At 49.5% G+C, this 18,902-nt stretch overlaps 2 protein-coding genes across 2 annotated transcripts in view; both read left to right on the forward strand.

Annotated features, from left to right (window-relative positions):
- The window catches only part of LOC139061021 (uncharacterized), a 230,374-nt gene that overhangs the window by 109,333 nt on the left and 102,139 nt on the right, over window positions 1-18,902 (forward strand). The gene's annotated exons all lie outside the window — the stretch shown is intronic.
- Window positions 558-17,442, forward strand: LOC139061025 (solute carrier family 22 member 7-like). The gene is made up of 6 exons (XM_070540446.1): window positions 558-741; window positions 3,004-3,361; window positions 9,201-9,332; window positions 10,252-10,630; window positions 11,196-11,616; window positions 16,069-17,442. The coding sequence occupies exons 1-6, from the start codon at window positions 629-631 to the stop codon at window positions 17,141-17,143; spliced, it is 2,478 nt and encodes an 825-aa protein (XP_070396547.1). The 5' UTR covers window positions 558-628; the 3' UTR covers window positions 17,144-17,442.

An 18,902-nucleotide genomic window follows, 5' to 3' on the forward strand; every position in this document is an offset into this window, starting at 1 on the left:
AAGATGTTGAATTAGCGACGAGAAAGGTGCAAACGCAGTATACCGTATGGGCGACTTCAGTGCAAAAGTGGACTAAGAGCAGGCTGGGAACGAGCAATTGGCAACTACGGCATCGATTCTGGGAACACTAGAGCGGAGATGTTGCTAGAATTGACGTAAAAGAATAGGCTTCGAATAGTGAATACTTTCTTCAAGAAACGAAATAACAGGCAGTGGACCTGGAAGACCCTTAAAGGAGGCACAAGAAACGAAATTTATTTCATACTTTCTGCAGATCCGAGCATAGTGCAGGATGCAGAAGGGCTAGGTAGGGTAAAGTGCCGTGACCATAGGTTAATTGGTGCAGTGCGAAGCACAACAGAAAGACACAGAAAGTATATTCTCGAGTATTCTGGGACATCATTGTTGTATATATGGAAAACAAAAGCTAGTGCCGCAGCAAGGGGCTTCGTACTAAAAATGTCATGCATTTTTGGAACTCTATGTGGGCCAAAGCTTCCGCGTGCCTTAGCCGAGGGCACGTGCCTAAAAGGTTACGAAGAAGAAGTTGAATCGAACGCCGTTTCGTGTTTCACCGCGATCGAGTTCCTCGACCGAGAAGAACGTCTCCTTGCGTCCAACTGGCACCATGAGCGAAGGAGGCACGTATTCCAAGGTAGAAGGAAAAGACTCCAAGGCGCCGAAGCGTTATCGGAGTCGCTCCCGGGCCGGCACGGGGACCTCGGCTACGTCCAGGAGGAGGTGAGCTGCTGCGTTACTGGGCCCTTTTCGTTAGTGCATAATCACTAAGATGCCACAAACTTGGACGCCGCCTGGCGCCCTGCTGTGGCAGTCGGGAGAGTAGTCGTCTGCTATATCTCGAATTTGCGAACAATTAGGTTTTCCAGCCGCATTAAAAACAACGTTCATAACAACGTCGCGTTCTTCGCAGTTCACGCACGGCGCTGGATCAAGCCCATTTTATCTAAGTGCGGGCTTACTGAAATTTAAGGCAACTTAATCTCTCTCTTTATTCAGACTAAAGCACACGCCAGCAGAGCTGGGATAATCATACTTTTTGTTGTTGTTTTTCTGCCGAACCCAACAGACGATTCCTTCTCACGTCATCCTCATCTTCTCGTTGTAAATGTTTACGCCCTCCCCCACTGATCCTCACCCTCCGCTAATAATTTTTCTTCCCTCCTCACCCTCAGCTAGCAGAGTTGCGTCGTTCGTCGTCATACTTAATTCTTGCGTTTATTGAAAAAAAATATGCGTAGAAACCATCAAAGACCATTGCCAAAGTATGCGAGTAGCCCGAACCAATGGACGAACCAACGATTCAGCGACAGTCCCCTGCTCCTTCCTCCGGCCCCTCCCCGGAACCCGGTTGCAGATTCACAGGGATGACCAGAGACAAACGTAGAAGAAAAGCGGCGTAATCTTGTCTCGAACGTACAACAAAACGCCATTTTTTACTCATAATATCTCCACAGATCAACTATGGAAATGAACGTATGATAACATGCAGCGCAATCATCAAGCGGACCGTTGCCTAACCTATCCATGATACACGTGACCACTGTGGAAAAACAGGCTCGCCTCAACGTTCTCGAAGATAGGGCTTGGCATTTAGCATTGAAAAGGTTGGGTTTTTTCGCAGTAGGAGCAGGGATACCAATCGTGATACAAGTCATCAGAAGCATAGAATCGCAGCACGGGTTTCTACATGAATTTCTTAAAAAGGTATACATCCGCCTTTATACACAGAAGCCAAAATTACTTCGTGCAACCGTCATCGCTTCTTCCGACTCTTTAGAATATTATAAACAAGGCCCATGAATTTACAACGCTTTCTTGTTTAGAGTTAATCAAAAATTGATAAGTTTGCCGTCGAACGCACGAGAAATTATATGCGCAGGTCTTTAGGGCACGAATGGAGAGTACTTTATTTGAAAATGTAAGAAAGACACATTCGGCGCATCAGATGCAGAATAAAACAAACCACTCCTCTCTCAGCCTACTGCACTGTGATTACACAAGTGCGGAAGTTTACTGGGTCCGCTTTAGCTCGTGTCCTTGGAGATTGCGCGAGCTACTTCCAGCACGCTTTCTTGGAGGCCATGCGTAGCTCATAGTTTCTTAAGAAAATACTGGAGGAAACTCAGGCGCTAGTGTCTATGGCGACATGTTCCCGGGCTGACTGAACCACCAGTAAGCATGGTGGTTCAGTCAGTATGAGAATTAGAACACTGTAATGAGAATGATGGGCAGTACAAGGATTTGCCTGGCTTCGTTCTTCTGGCTTGAAACGGCTTTGCAAAGTTTACTATAGCAAAAACAATTTTGCCATGTACGGAAGAACTCACATAGATTATGCATGTACGTAGAAAATTGTTCCCTGCCGGTACAGCGAAATATGATTTCTTGGAACTTAGGTAAGTTAAAGCGGGACGAAAAATGTCACAAGAACATGCAACTCACACAAACACGAACATTAGAAGATGCCCAGTATTCTTGTTGTAGTTAAACAAACGCTATGTCAGAGTTCTCTGTATTAATTTTTGCATAAAGGTTTATGGCGGCAGCCCCACTTTTGCCACGCGCTATGCCAAGCCATGCACCCGTGAGCACAGACATCGCCAGAAATTGTTTTTGGGGAGAGGGTTACGCTCTTAAACCAGGAAGACGAGGGGGTGAAAAAGGAAAGAATGGTAAGGCCACGTACTACTAACACAGAAGGTTCCGGGGGAGGGGTCCTTCTCAGTGTGCCACTTCTCTATTGAGTCGCATACCGCAGGCTTGTGGAGAAACTGAATCATTTCGTATTTCAGGTCCACAAGATGAAATTGACGGGCTTTTCTGGTAAGATCTCAACGCCACATTTCGACTGCGATCCCCGAATTCAAGCTACATTGAAATGCGCAAATGAAAATCGGCTTTAGCGCGAAATTTCCAGTTCGTAAACTTTTGCTCAGAGGAGTGCACGTGCTGATAAGGCGTCGTCCGATCGCCCTGTTGCAGAAAATCGAAAAAGAGGCATGCTGGTGAGACGCCAACACCGTCACTATCGCGTGTCTCCGAGGCGAGCATGCTCTTTCCATCCAACGCATCCACGCCCCTTAAGGAGGCCGTGTCGTCGACGACCATCTCGATCGACCCAGGGGCCGACCTGGCTGCCAACCGCAGCGCCACTTCGACGCCGGTGCCCGAGGTTGTTCCCGAGAACGCTACGACGACCACAACCCTCGGTGCGGCCGGGCCGTGCGGCAGAAGCAGCAGCGTCATTAGAGACGAGAAGCTCGGGTCCATCGCGCTGGCTGCCGAGACCTCAGAGAGCACCGGCATCACGCACGGTGCCTCGGATCCGGATATGTCGGCAGTGAGCACGTTTTCTCTATGTCTGGACGTGTCGTCGTGGCCCAGTTTAAGGACACGGGGCCAGTGCAGCAGTCGGTCGGATCGATCGATCGATCGATCAATCAATCAATCAATCAATCAATCAATCAATCAATCAATCAATCAATCAATCAATCAATCAATCAATCAATCAATCAATCAATCAATCAATCAATCAATCAATCAATCAATCAATCAATCAATCAATCAATCAATCAATCAATCAATCAATCAATCAATCAATCAATCAATCAATCAATCAATCAATCAATCAATCAATCAATCAATCAATCAATCAATCAATCAATCAATCAATCAATCAATCAATCAATCAATCAATCAATCAATCAATCAATCAATCAATCAATCAATCAATCAATCAATCAATCAATCAATCAATCAATCAATCAATCAATCAATCAATCAATCAATCAATCAATCAATCAATCAATCAATCAATCAATCAATCAATCAATCAATCAATCAATCAATCAATCAATCAATCAATCAATCAATCAATCAATCAATCAATCAATCAATCAATCAATCAATCAATCAATCAATCAATCAATCAATCAATCAATCAATCAATCAATCAATCAATCAATCAATCAATCAATCAATCAATCAATCAATCAATCAATCAATCAATCAATCAATCAATCAATCAATCAATCAATCAATCAATCAATCAATCAATCAATCAATCAATCAATCAATCAATCAAGTCTACGCAGTCGTGTCGTAATTAGGCAAACGGGCTTCTGTTTGGCGGAAGTCTGTCAAGGCGATCGATTAATCGACTCTGCCTTGTTCAACTTAAAGTACGCGAGGCCACTGTTGACCGGTGACATATATATCGATAGGTCAATGAAACAACATATCTATCCTAAGTAACGTTGGCATGAAACTTCATGACTTAGATTGCAATAGATTCAGACGCGGAAAAGACTCGCTGGTTAGGAAGCTCTCTTGTTGTGTGTCAACCTTGTGTGCCATTTGAATCGTATGTGGCTGAAGTCGGGCGCTACACTACAAGGAAAAAGTTGAACTGAGAAAGCACAAGAAGGTTAACTGAACAAACCATTAAACACAAGCAAACTGTGCACGCCAATAAACACGAACTAACGCTGACACTTGACGCGGTATTGACGCGTTTACTTAGCGCAACGTTTCCCCAGTATTTTGAGCACACATTTTGTACTCTCATTTTAAATGTTTCACACGCAAAGTTTATAGTCACTTAATACTCGATATCTTCTAAGCCTTACAAGCCTAACCAAGCATATGCACTCATCAAGGTGGCCGGGTTGTCTCCTGTCACGGATAGGATACCATTGATGGGGAGGCTCGGGCTGTCGCAGAGGTCTGATGTGCTACTTTCCGTGTCTGGCGACAGCCACACGTCGGCATAATCTTTTGGTGTCGACGGTGTGCATGTTGTACAGCACGTTCCCGAAGTTTCATCAGGGGAACCGGACGTGTTCCATTGGGTTTAATACCTTCTGGTGTTGTTGCCAATCGTGCTCTTATTGCTACAAATGGCTTTAGTTTTGACATCCACAGCAAAATATGCGGGATGACTTTCACAAGCCGCGGCAGTTGTGGATCTGTTTGTTTGACTGATTCCTCTATTGAGGCTCTTGGGATGCAGTGGCACTGGATAAAGTAAACATAGCAATCGAGTACTTTGTTGTCGATTCGAGTTTCCAGTGTCTCAAGGGGCACTGGATGTTTTAGGAAGCAGGGTGTGTTTCTGCTGCTGGCAGTATGCTGCACGTGGTATGCATACTGCTGTATCTGTAAAGCAAAACGCGGTATACGGGCAGATCGCGAGCTGATCTGGGGTTTTCCAGAATAGTAACCAAAGGCTTGTGATCTGTGAGACGACCGAGGTTGGCTCTGCACAAGTAAAGTAGAACGTAATCTGTGCAAAACACAGCTGCAAGCATCTCCCGTTTGATCTGAGAACAGCAGCTTTCAGCTGTTAGCGCTCTGCTTGCATATGACGATGTTTGTTTCAGAATTGCACAAAACGCATGTGGTGTAAGCGATGGCATCAACGACATGTATTGTGTGTTTGGACTGGTCACAGTGGGCACATCTAGAAGCGTTTGACATGGCTTGTTTCTGATTGTTGAAGGCCTGATGATGGCAGTCAGGTCATTCACTAGTTGCTTTCTGAGTGTCAACTGCCGTAAAGATTAAGTGTGATCGGCGAGGTTCCGCAAAGAACAAGTGGGATAATACACCGTGCGGAGAAGAGAATTGACTTATTGTGGTGTCTCCGGCGTTTTGACTGAGGAGAAACCCCGCACAATGCAGCGTTGAACTCTTGTTCAATTGTACGAAAGGCCAACATATCGTCGCTGACGTTCAACACATTAGCGATATTGTTTATCGTATTGTGTCATAAGAGTTCTGCGGCACTGCAAGTGTCGAAGATGAGACACTTGCAGCGAAATAGGCCAACAATTGTGGAAAACGTCATCAGCTGTCTAGAGGATTTCAATCGACGGTAGCCATTCTTCAAATCAAAGCTGGATAAAACTGTTGCTCAATTCAATGGCACAATGATGTCCTCTACAGTTGGGTGCAGCTGTTTTTCGCTTTGAAGCACTGTGTTGAGAATGCACATGACAGTGCATGTCCCAATCTCGCCAGTATGATGGGGTTTGGAAATGGTAACTACCCCGGACAGCGATGGTATGAGATCAACTGCTGCTCCGTACGGGTGTGCAATGCCATATGTATGCATCTGTGAGGTTGGGAAAGTGCAGGGACTTTTTCGTCTACAAGCAGATCTTACAATCTCTGAGTTTTTAATTTCTTGTAGTATATCTTGGAATGATTTGGACGGTTGGCTTTTCCTCTAAAAGTTTGTCAATTTATCATGTGACAAGTACAAAGTCAAGAGCAGTTGTTGCTGCAGAACTCCTGGGTAAAGAAATTTTTTTCTTCGGTGCAATTTTCTTTGTATGCCAAACAGAGCTTCTCACATAGCTGTAAGAGAGACCATTTTCATTGATGACTGACACCGCTGCATCGTCCTTTGCATCTGTGTCAATAAGAAAGACGGTGGGTTTGTTGTTGACTTTGGACCGTTGCTCCGGGGGTCTGTTAGGATTGTCATAGCTACAATGACATACTCGTTACTGCTTGAGCTTTTCATGACTTGCTGCTGTAAATGCAGCGACGAACGAGACTGCTTCTCAAAATGCCCGATTTTGTTGCAGGCCTTGCAAGTTTTGTCCCCAGACAGCACAACCTACCACCTTTATGTGGGTATTACACAAACGCAGTTGTGAAAAAAGTTTGGCTTGTCACATCATTCGTTTCATAGGATTGTAGAGAAGGTGGATTTACGCCTCGATGTCGCTTGTAGCGGCGATGATGCCCCGACGTTGCAACACGATTTGCTGTACGTGTCGTGCTGTTTTATCTAAAATGCAGGCTGGTGCTCTTTTCTCGATCTCGGAGACGTCTTGTTCTACGTCGCGTTCAAGGTCTTCAAACCGTCGTCCTTACTCTAGGACTTCTGACAACTCCAGTGGCTTTAGCGTGTGACATTTCCGCAGACGGGTCGACGTTGTTTCCAGGGTGATGTGAACCTTGATTTGAGGATCGTCGTTGGCAAAGTTACCCTTCCGGAACAGCTGTCAAGGCCCGTGCGTAACACGCATCCAAACTTTTCAACAGCGTTTTTTTTTATGGCTAAGCTGTATTGACTATTTTTGTGGAGCAGTTTGCTATAAAGAAACTAGATGGCGCTTTCGGTGGTGTACCGCACGTTGCCTCCGCGACAGCGCACGAGTACGAAACCGCTACCGCTTCCACCTTGCTTCTGTACCGTCAGCTGTCGGAAGTGCAACCGAGTTTCCGCATACCCTCTGTGCTCCAATCATGCTGGATTGAATCATGTGGATTGAAGACGTGTGCAGTAGTTGGCTGCATAAATAGTGACTGGCATATTAAGGAATGGAATGAATCTATGTGGCCAAGTTTGCTGACCGCTGCTGCAACATTCCGTACGTATTACCGGCACTTCGAGATTGACCGCTTTCCTCGAGGATACAGAAATTTGCTCATTCGCCACGTTGTTACGCTTACTCTATCGCCAACGTGTCAATGAGTGAATTGGCGCACACTTGAATGTATGTGCACCATATACACAAAATAAATGACTGACTACACTGGTAGCGCTCCAGTGGTCGAAGCTGAACGTTTCGTGGCGGTCCACAAGAATAGGCGAGCTACTAGCGATAATACATCTTCGCTACAAGGTGTTACAAGTTACAAGACAGCTACATTTCAAGGCTTGCGCGCAGCATGAACAAATAGAACCCGCGAGCGATTAGGCTGAAAATAATGAAATAGTGACCTCTCCGAGGAAGTCAGAAATGTGACAAGCCGCTGCTTCAATATATATGCCAAATAAAGAACTAAGAGCGAAACACACTTGTCCTGATTCAATTCATGGGACGAAAGTTTGGATAGCTTTGAATACATATTTGGACCCGGTTTTAGAACAAGCACTATGTGCGTTGCTAGCGCCGTTTCGACATAGCTTAATCAGCTTCGAAAGCGCTTTTTCTTGTTGTCTGAAGCTGCGGCCAAAGCTTGGTTTCGTCCACCCAGTCACCGTCTACGATATCTCCCGAAACAGAAGTTTGCTAAGCCGCACCGGCGTCATACAAACCCATTGTAAACAGGGAGGCAACGCAGGCAGTTGAAGGCAATGGACACGTCACTACGTGATCAAACATGGCAGCGCCCACGGGATCACCGCAAAAAGGGGTCAAATGTCTAGCCGTTCGCCTGCACGCGGAAAACTTCCCTGGCGCAAACCCATGCGCATGTGAAAAAAAAAAGAGTGTTATTGGCTTCGCCAGTATAGTGATGTCGTTGGCATCAATCGCAGCCGAGCGCGCGCGCAGCATTTCCCTCCAGCTCTGAAATGGCGAGGCCATCCGACATACTCCTGAGGAGCAGGCATCTTTCGATCAGCAACGCCGCGAGCCAAATCGGGGACGAGCTCGTCTACGCAGTGCCGATGCTGCAGCCCGGGAACAAAAACAGCTTTGCGCAGCCGAGCGCAAGCAGCAACTGGGTACCGAGGATCCGGCAGCCTACCAAGCCGTCGTATAATGAACATTCAGGATTAACCCAGTGATAAACACCTCGACCGCACGTGTCAGCTTCGCTGGTTAAATGTTCAGTCAAAGTGCTTAGGCGGGGATTTTTTTCTTGCTTGTAGAAAACAATAGACAACGAAAGTAGTGTTGGCTGTTGTTGTCCGAAGTGGGCGTCGAGCTTTGCTTTGGCCGCGTCCTACTGTGACGTTGTTTTTTAACGTACTAACGGGGAGAGACTGTACGATGTCGAGTACCACTTCACCGACTTATTGAAGCAAATTAGCTTTCTTGCGAATGTCCAGGCTAATGTCGGACGTGACGAGGAAGTGTTGGAACCGTTCTAGCCGTTTTGCCCATTCGTGATCGATGCTCGTGGCGTCAGTTGCTCGGAGCTCGAAACTATGGATTGGCGGTTGTATTGCGCCATGTTGTGCTAGCCTGCCGGTTGAAGTTTTCTTCTGGCATTGTTTCCCATGATGTAGATATGTTGTTCTCACTCTTCCTGCTCTTATAAACCAGCACTTCGGTCACCGATGTAACAGTGACATGATGCTTGATGACTTCGAAGTGGAGGCGGCTCGCTCGTTAGGAATTTTTAAGCTTCGGTCGTCAACCGAAGATGTGCCTGGCTATACTTGGGTGCTACATCGAGTTATTTCTTTTTCTACTTTTTGTGCACGTACACAGGCCATTGATATGCGAGATGTGGACGAGTCCGAGAATGTATTGGACCAAAGCCGACAAGTGTCCGGCTACGCCCCGATCGAGAATGATGGCAGGCTGGTGATACCGCCGTCTTCGGAGCTGCCATCACCGGCGGTAAGCCACGAAAAGATTGCTGTATAGTTCGATCATATATTTGTGTCACGATAAACATGTTATATGGTTATATAGTGTATATTTAGCAGTGCTGCCATTTCACACCGAGGAAAACTGGCTGTAGCGTGACCACAAATAGAACGCCACATGAAATGCTTTTTAGTTGATATCTTGGCGTCCGCAACACCGACTCAGCTCGGGGGAGGACATCCAAATAAAAATAGGTCGACTGCACAACTGGCCCACAACGCATGGGATTACAGTTAGTCAACACTTGGCCAAAAAGGGAAGCTTAAGCATGAAGCGGACGTTTTCGACAAGGGGGCTTGGCTACCGTCAAGGAGGCCCTCGCCTGGCCTTGAGCAGATATAGAAGTAGACCCTGGGCCCTTCCGGTTGTTGGTGCATGCTGCATGGTCATCGCATACTATCCTCGGTCCCTATCATCAACTGGGTAGCCGTACTCTGCCTCGCCGACTCCGGGCAGTGAAGCCAAAGTTACGGGTCGCGACAGCAAACCAGGATAGAGAATCCGCAGAAAGGCTCATCCATAGTCAGCCTGTAACCTGTCTCAGCGCGATGACGATTTAAAGGAAGCTTGCCTGAAGTATTAACAGCGCGCGGTGGCAGAACCCTCTTCCCTTCTCCGAACGCGCACACTAGGCTCGTTTACTGAATCACTGATAACGAGCCCTAGCCTTCGCGGCACCGCACGGGTTTGTAGAGACGGAGCGCATAGGGACGAGCGCGTGTGTTCGTGGAACGATTGGCCGATGCCGCAAATATTTCATCACTCTGTTACACCACGTGGTCCGCAATTTCTCTAGATATCGCGATAAGCATGGCAGCGGCGCAATTTCAACCCGCGCCTCCTGAGGTCCCTTTGATTTTCTTGTCTGAACTGGCATGTGCATGTGCAGGTCTCTCACGATGGCCAGGACCCCACGCTGTCGCCGTCGCCCAAGCGCAGGTCGCGCAGACTGAGTACGGTCACGTTCGGCGACGTGCAGTCGTACCGCCTCACGTCGGCCGAGCCGTCGACGAGCGAGATTCTGGGCCAGGGATCGCACCAGCTGCGCATCTTGGCCTGCGCCCAGCTGTCGCTCGGGGCGCTCGCCTTCCACTACCAGTCGATGCGTCTGCTGGCGCCCTTCGACGCGGTGGACCACTGGTGCAGGCAGCCGCCTGAGTTCGCCAACCTGAGCGCGCAGGCGTGGAAGAACGCCTCCGTTCCCGTGGGTCCTGATGGCCGCTACAGCAGATGCACCGTCTACAGGTTTCCCTACTCGCACGGCACGGGTGCGTAGTATACGCACAGGCGCGTTTACAGTTGACGAGTTTGCTTACAGTTCGTTATCGCAAAGTGGTTGACAGTTTACGTTCCAGGAGTTTCGCAAGCTCTGTCTGTATTTTTTTAGTACTGCATTGACAGCATTCGGTTACAGATCAGGAATGCCGTGATCAGGGACCCCTCAAACGAAACGTGTGTACCACATGCGCCAGCGATCTATCTAAATTTCGGTTGCTCGCGCTGCTTACGTATGGCTCATGTGGTGCGCGATTACGACGTTGGGCGGGTGGGGAGGCGAGGTTGATCACATAAAATCCCGCATCACAATCGCAGTCGTTAGATAGCTGTCGTTTAGGGGACGCAAGCGGCTTGCGTACGCAAGAACCAGGGGCGACGGTTCTGCGCATGCGCAGACGCGGACGTAGTGTCTGTGCATTCGGAGTACCGTCGGCCCTAGTTCTTGTGTACGCAAGCCGCTTGCGTCCCCTAAACTAAAGCTCTCTATTGCTTCGCCCGTTGGCCGATACTGCGATATAACTTCACGCAAGTTCGCTCTCTCTCTGGACGACGCAGCAGCAGCAGCCACATCGGGCACCGCGTCCTTCTCGGCGTTGTGGCCCGGGGTCGTCGCCGGGCCTCGGGGCGAGCTCCCGTGCAGGGACTGGGACTACGACCTGCCTCCGGACGTCCTCACGGCCCTGAACGAGTGGGACCTGGTGTGCTCCAACGCGTGGCTGGTGCTCGCGGCGTGCCTCTACACCTACCTCGGGGGCCTCGTCTGCGCGCCCTTCCTCGGAAAGATGGCGGACAGAACGGGTCGCAGGCCGGTCTTGCTCGCTTGCGCCCTGCTCGCGGTGGCCGCCGCGGCGTTGACCGTGCACGCGCACTCGTTCCTGCAGCTCGTCCTTCTGCGCATGGTGGTGGCGGGCTCGCTGAACGGCTTCTCGCTCGTTTCCATCGTTCTTCTGTTCGAGGTCACCTACGAAGCCAGCAGGTCGGTGATTGTGCATTTCTTTTTTTCACGACGAACAGGCGCGATGTTCCAAACGTGGCGGCCATGACGTCAGCGGTCCTTTTTGTGACTGCCGGCAGTACAGCGAAAGCACGATAGCCTTCTAGTGGAGTGCATTATGAACGCCACTTATCTATAGACTTCTTTTTTTTAATGGGCGCTGTAGCGCCGTCTAATTGCGTAAAGCTCCCTTTAATAATAGGCGTCTGTCTGTTTTAGCCGCGATGGGAGAGTGCTTTATGTTGCATCCCATGGTATGGGTTTCTTGCGCTGGAGTTTGAGGTATAGTAGCGGCGCCTGGTGGTGGCGCGGGAAACGATATCTGGGTCGTACCAGCTTGAGTCGTATTCAACCCTGGCTGTGGCGAAGCACGTTTCTAGGCCGAGTTTTGGGTCGATTCGCACTTTTTTCTGCCCTGTTGAGAGTGCGAAAAGGCTCGTCATTTCTCACAGACCACGCCGACCACGATGCGAGCTCGCCGCAGCCTATAGTTTAACGAAAACGGGACTCTCCGTGCGCCGTGGGACGTAACGCTAGGAGCAGAAGGAATCGGTGACGCCGATCCGGAGAGACCTAGCCCAGCCTCGAAAAGGCGTCACCGTCATTACTTCTACGCCGTGGGCTGCCATGAACAATTAAGAAGGCCTGAATCCCATCATCAGATTCTGCCGTTTTCCTTCAAGGCCTCACGAAGTGGAGCGTCGGGCGCGCTGCATAGCTGCAGTTCGTCGCGCTGAGTTAGCGAAACTTTGCGCCATGCTGACTGCTTCGCCTGTCTTGAAGCTTGCTGGATTATCTGCGTTCTAATGTTCGGTCTTTTACACCTACAGTCCCGACAGCCGACCGACATAGCAGCAGGCATGGCTGGTAATTCTCGATTCGAGACCCGGCCACAGCGACAATTAACAGTTCGACCGATGCGAAGTGGTGAAGTGACCAGGTGTGTGCAAATGGGCACAAATGGTCGGGCTCATTCGATGACAATTCACTACTCCACTACGAGCAGCACAGGTGAAGAGAGTTAAATGCGCTCATCCTTGATCTCAAGCCAGCACGTTGTGGCAGCGCAGAAAAATGGCAGTATTGATTGCAGCACATCGATGTTCGAGCGCTGTCATTAAAACCTACATCAAGCGAGCAGCGCACGAGCTCGCGCTGGAGCGCGATTCGCACGTACGTGCGAGCTCATATGCATTGCATCAGTTATTACCAGTTACTAAAAGGGACAGATGGCCGCTACTACAACGCAGGCATAACTACTTGTTTAGCCGCATGCAGTCAACAAAGATTGCAGGAGGCCCGCCGTTTCGCGGCATGTCGAAAGACCGCTGCCGTCGCGGCGCGTACGATCGTGCGCTCGAGCAGTTCGTACATCGCGGCGCGTACCGTCGTGTGCTCGAGCAGTTCCGTACATGTGATGTCTGCTTATCGCTGCTGTGGATTCATTTATAGCAAGCATTTCCTCGCGTTTGTGCGCCTGAATCTAGCAGCTAGCGTGCAAACCTTACCTGAAGTTCCACTTCGTACGCGACTCGCTTCACTTGCGATTGACACGGTGCTAAAACTTCGCCGCCTAATTCTTGAACAGCGTACACGTATTCGGCACTGCATAATTTCTTGCCTTTACGCAGCGTGCCACCCCTGAAAAAATCTTCGGCGCCCGATATTCGCTGCAAGCCGTGAAACAACGCAACCGAAAATGGCGGGTCCATATTGTAAACGTGCTTTCCGAAGCAGACGACCGAGCTTGGTACGACCCATTTTAGCACAGAGGGCGCTTTTTAGCACCTTTTTCGCAGCGCCCCCTGGGCAATGCAAGAGCCCCATACGCTCGGTGGCACTCGACGCAGTGGCTGTTTTCGGACTCGCCTGGTCTGCTTGATACAACGTGGCGTCTTCTACGTTAGAAACGGCTTCTTGAGACGTGTTGATGTCATCTAACGCGGTGTGGCCGGAGCTTCCGCTGCCGCTAAGTCGGACGGAGCAGATGAGCGTGGTGTCGTTGATAGGGTGTCGCGCCTCTAGCCAGGGTGTACAAACGGTGAAGCATTCATTAGAGAAAGAAGAAATTCTTATTGTAAAAAGAACAGAACTGTCACCTTCTTCGTTTCTTTCTCCGATTTGCCCACTAGAAAGGATTACGCCTTGCCTGAAGAATGTTTCAGCGACCTCACCAGCAGCCACCCTTTTGCTTCTGGATATTACCCGGTTCCGTTTAGGCTCGTCTCCGAAGCAACGGTTTAAACCTGTCCGAACCAGTTCATGAGGGTCCATACCGGTTTCGGATAAATGTAATCGAACGAAAGGTAGCTTATTTCTGCCGCTACGTGACGCAGACTGATGAACTCCTGTGTATTTAATATTACGCACCAAAGCGAATACACTGTGACTGCAGACGCGCAGGCGTGCAGTGTTATCTTTCTTTTTTTCGAAGGCCACAGTGCCCAATGTGTTGGAAGCACTAATAATCCTATTGTTGTGCCTGCGAGCTGCCGTATTCCATTGTGCATATCGCCCGTTGAGGTTCTGAGGAGTCATTGAAGGAATAATATAGTAAGATTAACGATAACGTTGGAACGGTACAATAGAAATCAATACCGCTCGGTGCGACGGCAAAAGTGCAATCAGCAAGCACTTGCCTTCTTCGATCGAGAACTGTTGGAGCATAAAAAAAGGATGCGTTTTTGGATTTCGTGTCTACTATACGAACGGCGATATCATCTCAGGCACCGAGTCGTGCTGAGACGGCATCATTCGCAACACAGATTTTTTTCCATCTCATGCAAACTCCTACCGCGAAGTTGTGGTGGCGTTTTCATTCTGGTTGACAGCAGATTAAAAAGCGTGTCAATATCGTGGACAATTCCTTGAGTGCAAAGCTGTGTGGCGTAAAATTGAACTGTCTGGTGCGCATCATGTTGCTTTGGGTGGTTTTTTTATCGTTCTCCAAACAGTGACAATGCGCTCCCGCTTTAAGCTTTGTCTGAAGCATTGGCTATACTTCAGGTGCTGAGCACGTTCTGTTGAGAGGCGACTTGAACCTGTCGGATATTGACTATAGAAAAGCTACGCCACCGTCCTATGTTAGCTGTCTGACCCGTGTATATTTGACAGTTTAGGAACTTATTAACGATCTTGCATTGGATCAGTTTGTCAGTTGTCAACTCCCCCACAAGGCACAGTGGGTCATGTGCTAACGTAATAGACCTTTTCTTTTGTAACCACCCCACTTTATTTTATAAAGTAAGTTACAACGATAATCGTGATTAGTGACGATGAGATAGTTGTCGGTAGTATCGTTTGCGAGACTATGATCTTCACTAAAATGCAGCCGTGAAGGATGTGTCCTTATCCTGTACATGCTGTACACTGACAGGATATTTCCAACTACTCATCCTTTTTTTTTCTTAATATGAATGTCCTAGGCATCTGAACCATAGAAAAAGTACTGAGAAATCCCATATAGCGCCCTGAATAATGTGGTATAATGCATTTTCTACAGCTATTCACGGTTTTATTTTGCAGGTTTCCGCGTTGTGACGTCAGGAGGGAGGACGTGGTCACGTGAGAGCTGGACATTGCGATTCTTCGACACTCGCCCAGGCTCACTTGGTGGCCTCCCATGGTGCTGCTTGTTATGAGGCCGATGCAGGAACATACAGGCGGTCGAGCGAGCCGGAGCTAGTGTCAGAATCTCGCAATGTCTCGCTTGAGCGTTCTCCGCGTCTTGACGTCACCACACGACAGAGGTGATACCGAAACTGGTGAAGAATAGAGAGCAGATGGGTATAACCGATATTTCAGTTGACATTAGAAGAAAAAGAAAATGGAGCTGGGTAGGTGACTTAAAAGGTAGGACGGTGTGCCGGTTGTCTATTAGAGTTATAGAAGGGGGTGCTAAGGGAAGGTCAGAGTAGTCGAGGACACCCAATTAGTTGGTGTGATGAAAAGAGGAAATCTGCAGGCATAACTTGGAATTAGCTAACGCAAGATAGGGGTAATTGGAGATTGCTGGGAGTGCCCCTCATACCACGATGTTCATAGACAGCCTGCTGATGTTGATGATTATGTGAAAGCGCAGTCTTCAAGCCACTGTCCACTAAGAGTCCCAGACCGATCCAATTGGAGAGGCATGGCCTTTGCCTCCCTCCCCGCCTTCTAAGATTAGCACTTCACCTCTCCATGATCCCCCTCCCAGACCTGTACAAATAGCTCTTCTGGAACGATGTTGTGTCCCCTGGAACAGTTGCCTGTTCAAAAGAGAGCTCCCCTTCAAGCTACGCTTGATTCGCTCCTTCCAGAAGTCGCATTGCCGTTTCGAAACTAAATGGCTCGAGCATGTCGCGCCAAGCTGCAAGAACGCCTTCCGATGGGGCCTCACGGGTACACTGGAACGAGTGAAGAAACCGATAAAGCTGCCGTGGTGTAACGCAGGACTGACTACCTGTGCGGGGTGATGGCGGCGAGCATTATCTGCGGCTGGGCTCCTTGCCTTCTCAGCGCCGCCGAGCATGTGTTCGACCGACGAACGCTGGCGTTCGCCTTCCTTGTGCCGGTCTCCCTGCTACTGACCAGCTTCCAGGCCGTCCGGGAGTCCTCGCGGTGGCTGCTCGTCACCGGCGGCGTCGCCGACTTCATCGACAGGCACAATGCCACGTCCCCTCATGGAGGAGGGCGTCGCTCCGACGTCGAACTGGACCGTGCCGCTGTACGGCAGCTGCGTGATGCCAGGGCTTCAGCGATAGCCGAAGAACGTCGCACCACGGAGGCGTCTCCGCAACCTGGCAGCGCTGCCAGCACGATCGTCCTGCCCGGATTTGTGGCGAGGACTGCGTCGCTGTCGGCGCTCTTCTTAAGCCTGATCGTCATCATGAGCGAGACGTCGGAATGCGGCGAACCGGAACGGGATCTGTCCTCGCCAGCTCCGTCCTCCTGGCGGGCGGCGGTCCTGGTGATCCCGCGTGCCGTCAGCGTCCTGCTGGCGGCTCGATTTCTGCGACGCTGCGAGCGCAAGAAGGCGCTGATGCTGGGTCTCCCGCTGAGCTGCGCCGCCATCGCGCTACTAGCCCTCGTCGAGCTGGCCCTCCCGAGAGGCGACTCGTACGTCTACGTCGTCGTCGGCGAGCTGGTGTTGGCCTCCGCGTTCGCCAACCTCGCTGTCGCCTGCGTCTACTGCCTCGAGCTGTACGCGACGGCCGATCGCGCCGCGGGCTTCGCCACCGTCTGCTCGTCGGGCGTTCTGGGCGGCGTCGCGTTGACGAGCCTCTTCGAGGGCCAGGACCCGGCGGTGCGGAAGATGCTCGGCCTGTCGCTGGCCATCGTGGCCTTGCTGCTGGTCGAGCAGCTGCCCGAGACCAAGGACGCCCGAGTTCCCGACGCGTTGTTCGACGCCATCTCGCAGCTCAAGCGCTACAGCATGTCGAGCTCGTCGAAGAGCTTCGCGGAGCCGCGTTCATCGACCGACTCTGGCTACTTGCCCGAGAGAAAATTATTCGCGGCTTGCTACTGAAATCCCCGGAGTGTAAAATGTCTCACACCGTCGTTTCAATTTCACGTTCTGATTGTTGAAAGTTTAAACGTACGTAAGGAATTCCCGCCCCTTGTACGTGTCACCGCGGTATTCAGTATGCTTCTTTTTTTCCTTTTACGTATTGTTTACCTCAGCTTTGTATCTGTCCAGCATTCAATCACGAGTGGGAGGCAGACTTCATCCATATTGACACGAAATAGCGCTAAAGCAAAGGCTGCTTGCTCTGACTTGTTCGTGCGCCGAAGAGCGTGCGAACTAAAACCTTTTTGTTGTGGAGTTCTCGACGCTTACCTAGAACCGTAGAGACATTTATGCAGGGCTCCACGAACTACTAAAGCGCAGCGCTGGTTTATGATGTTTTTAGCATTAGTTGTATCCTTTCTGGTTTGGTACCTTGGTCAAGAACCCCCTTCATGATGAACGCAACCGGTTTCGCTGCATGCATTAAGCCTTGCGCAAACGGTTGGTTTCCAGGCAGGTTCCGTGTTACACGCGCTTCTTATTGTCCGATTTAGTATTTCTAAATATATGTGTGCGCCTCTAATGCCAGCGTCAGATGTATATTAAACCCTTTGTGTTGAAGCTTAGTTGAGGGCGTACAAGCGCGCGCTTTTCGCGGTGTCCACAAGGTCACTCACTGATTCACTTGAAACGCAATGAATAATAAACTTGAATTCCCGTATTCCATAAGAAGAAAGGAGATACTAATATGTAATTTAGAATTTCCGTTAATCGTCCACTGCTATTGCAGACCTATTTCTGCCATCCTTCTGGCAGGAGTAAGGAAAGAACGCATACCCTTGAGTCTACGAAAGTAACGTCAATATAATAGCCACATTAGAGAGTTTAATCCTTTCCCCAATAGTCTAGTGCGTGCTTTGTCTCATCTTAATCAAAAATAAGATATTCTATAAACAAGGCATGCGCACGCACACGCACGCTCACGCACGCACACAATTTGTGTGTGTGTGATTGCATGCGAGATTGCTTTTTCGGAATAGGGATTCCTTGTGTTTAACATTATTCGGGTCACTGCTTTACTGTTGTTTGGTCCGGCGGACTTTTATCTGGCGGAAATTTATGCTTTCCAATTGGTGCAGCTTTGCGAACAAGGGCAATAGTAGCTTAACCATAACATGCGCTGTGGCAATTCTTGGGGCAAAGCAATGTCAACAGTGAAAGAACGAAGGGAATGCGCAGTGTATGCCCACACAGTGCAGCGTACGGGGTGCCGAGTCCAAGCAAAGTAGGCCTCGTCTTAGAGTAGGCCTCGTCTTAGGGTCGGCCTAAACACAAAGGGAACCGTGTGATGCCCAAGTCCTGCTCTTCGAACGCTGGCTACAGCCTGAGCCTCCTCTGCAGCTCTGGCGACTGTGCGTGACTTCAAGTGCTGATTTTTCCTACGAACTTGTTGCCTTCTGTTTGGGTCCAGCTCATATTTTGGCACTGATAACGCATTTCCCGCACAAGAAATGATGTTCGCTGCGATAGGTTGCCTTGGGCTCTCTTGATTTCTGAGTGTGTGCGAGTTATTTCTCGATACGAAAAGTCTTGAGAAGTTTATTAAACCTTCTTGAAACATCGCGTAATCGATGAAGCAACGGAAAACAATAACGCGGTGCCATCATACCAACTACGTGACTCACGACATGATGGTGACGCCTGAGCAGCGTGTCGTTGAATCGGTTTTCGAAGTTTAGAAAAAGTTGTTGAACGAACGGTTAGGACAATGCGTGGG

The sequence above is a fragment of the Dermacentor albipictus genome, chromosome 6, assembly GCF_038994185.2.
Source record: "Dermacentor albipictus isolate Rhodes 1998 colony chromosome 6, USDA_Dalb.pri_finalv2, whole genome shotgun sequence".
NCBI lineage: Eukaryota > Metazoa > Arthropoda > Arachnida > Ixodida > Ixodidae > Dermacentor > Dermacentor albipictus.

Bases quoted from the DNA above. Each gene is read 5' to 3' on its own strand.
- LOC139061025 (XM_070540446.1), top strand. From the start codon at position 629: ATGAGCGAAGGAGGCACGTATTCCAAGGTAGAAGGAAAAGACTCCAAG. The intron at 10,631-11,195 runs GTGCGTAGTATA...TGGACGACGCAG, and splicing joins TCCCTACTCGCACGGCACGG to CAGCAGCAGCCACATCGGGC. The intron at 11,617-16,068 runs GTCGGTGATTGT...GGTGTAACGCAG, and splicing joins GTCACCTACGAAGCCAGCAG to GACTGACTACCTGTGCGGGG.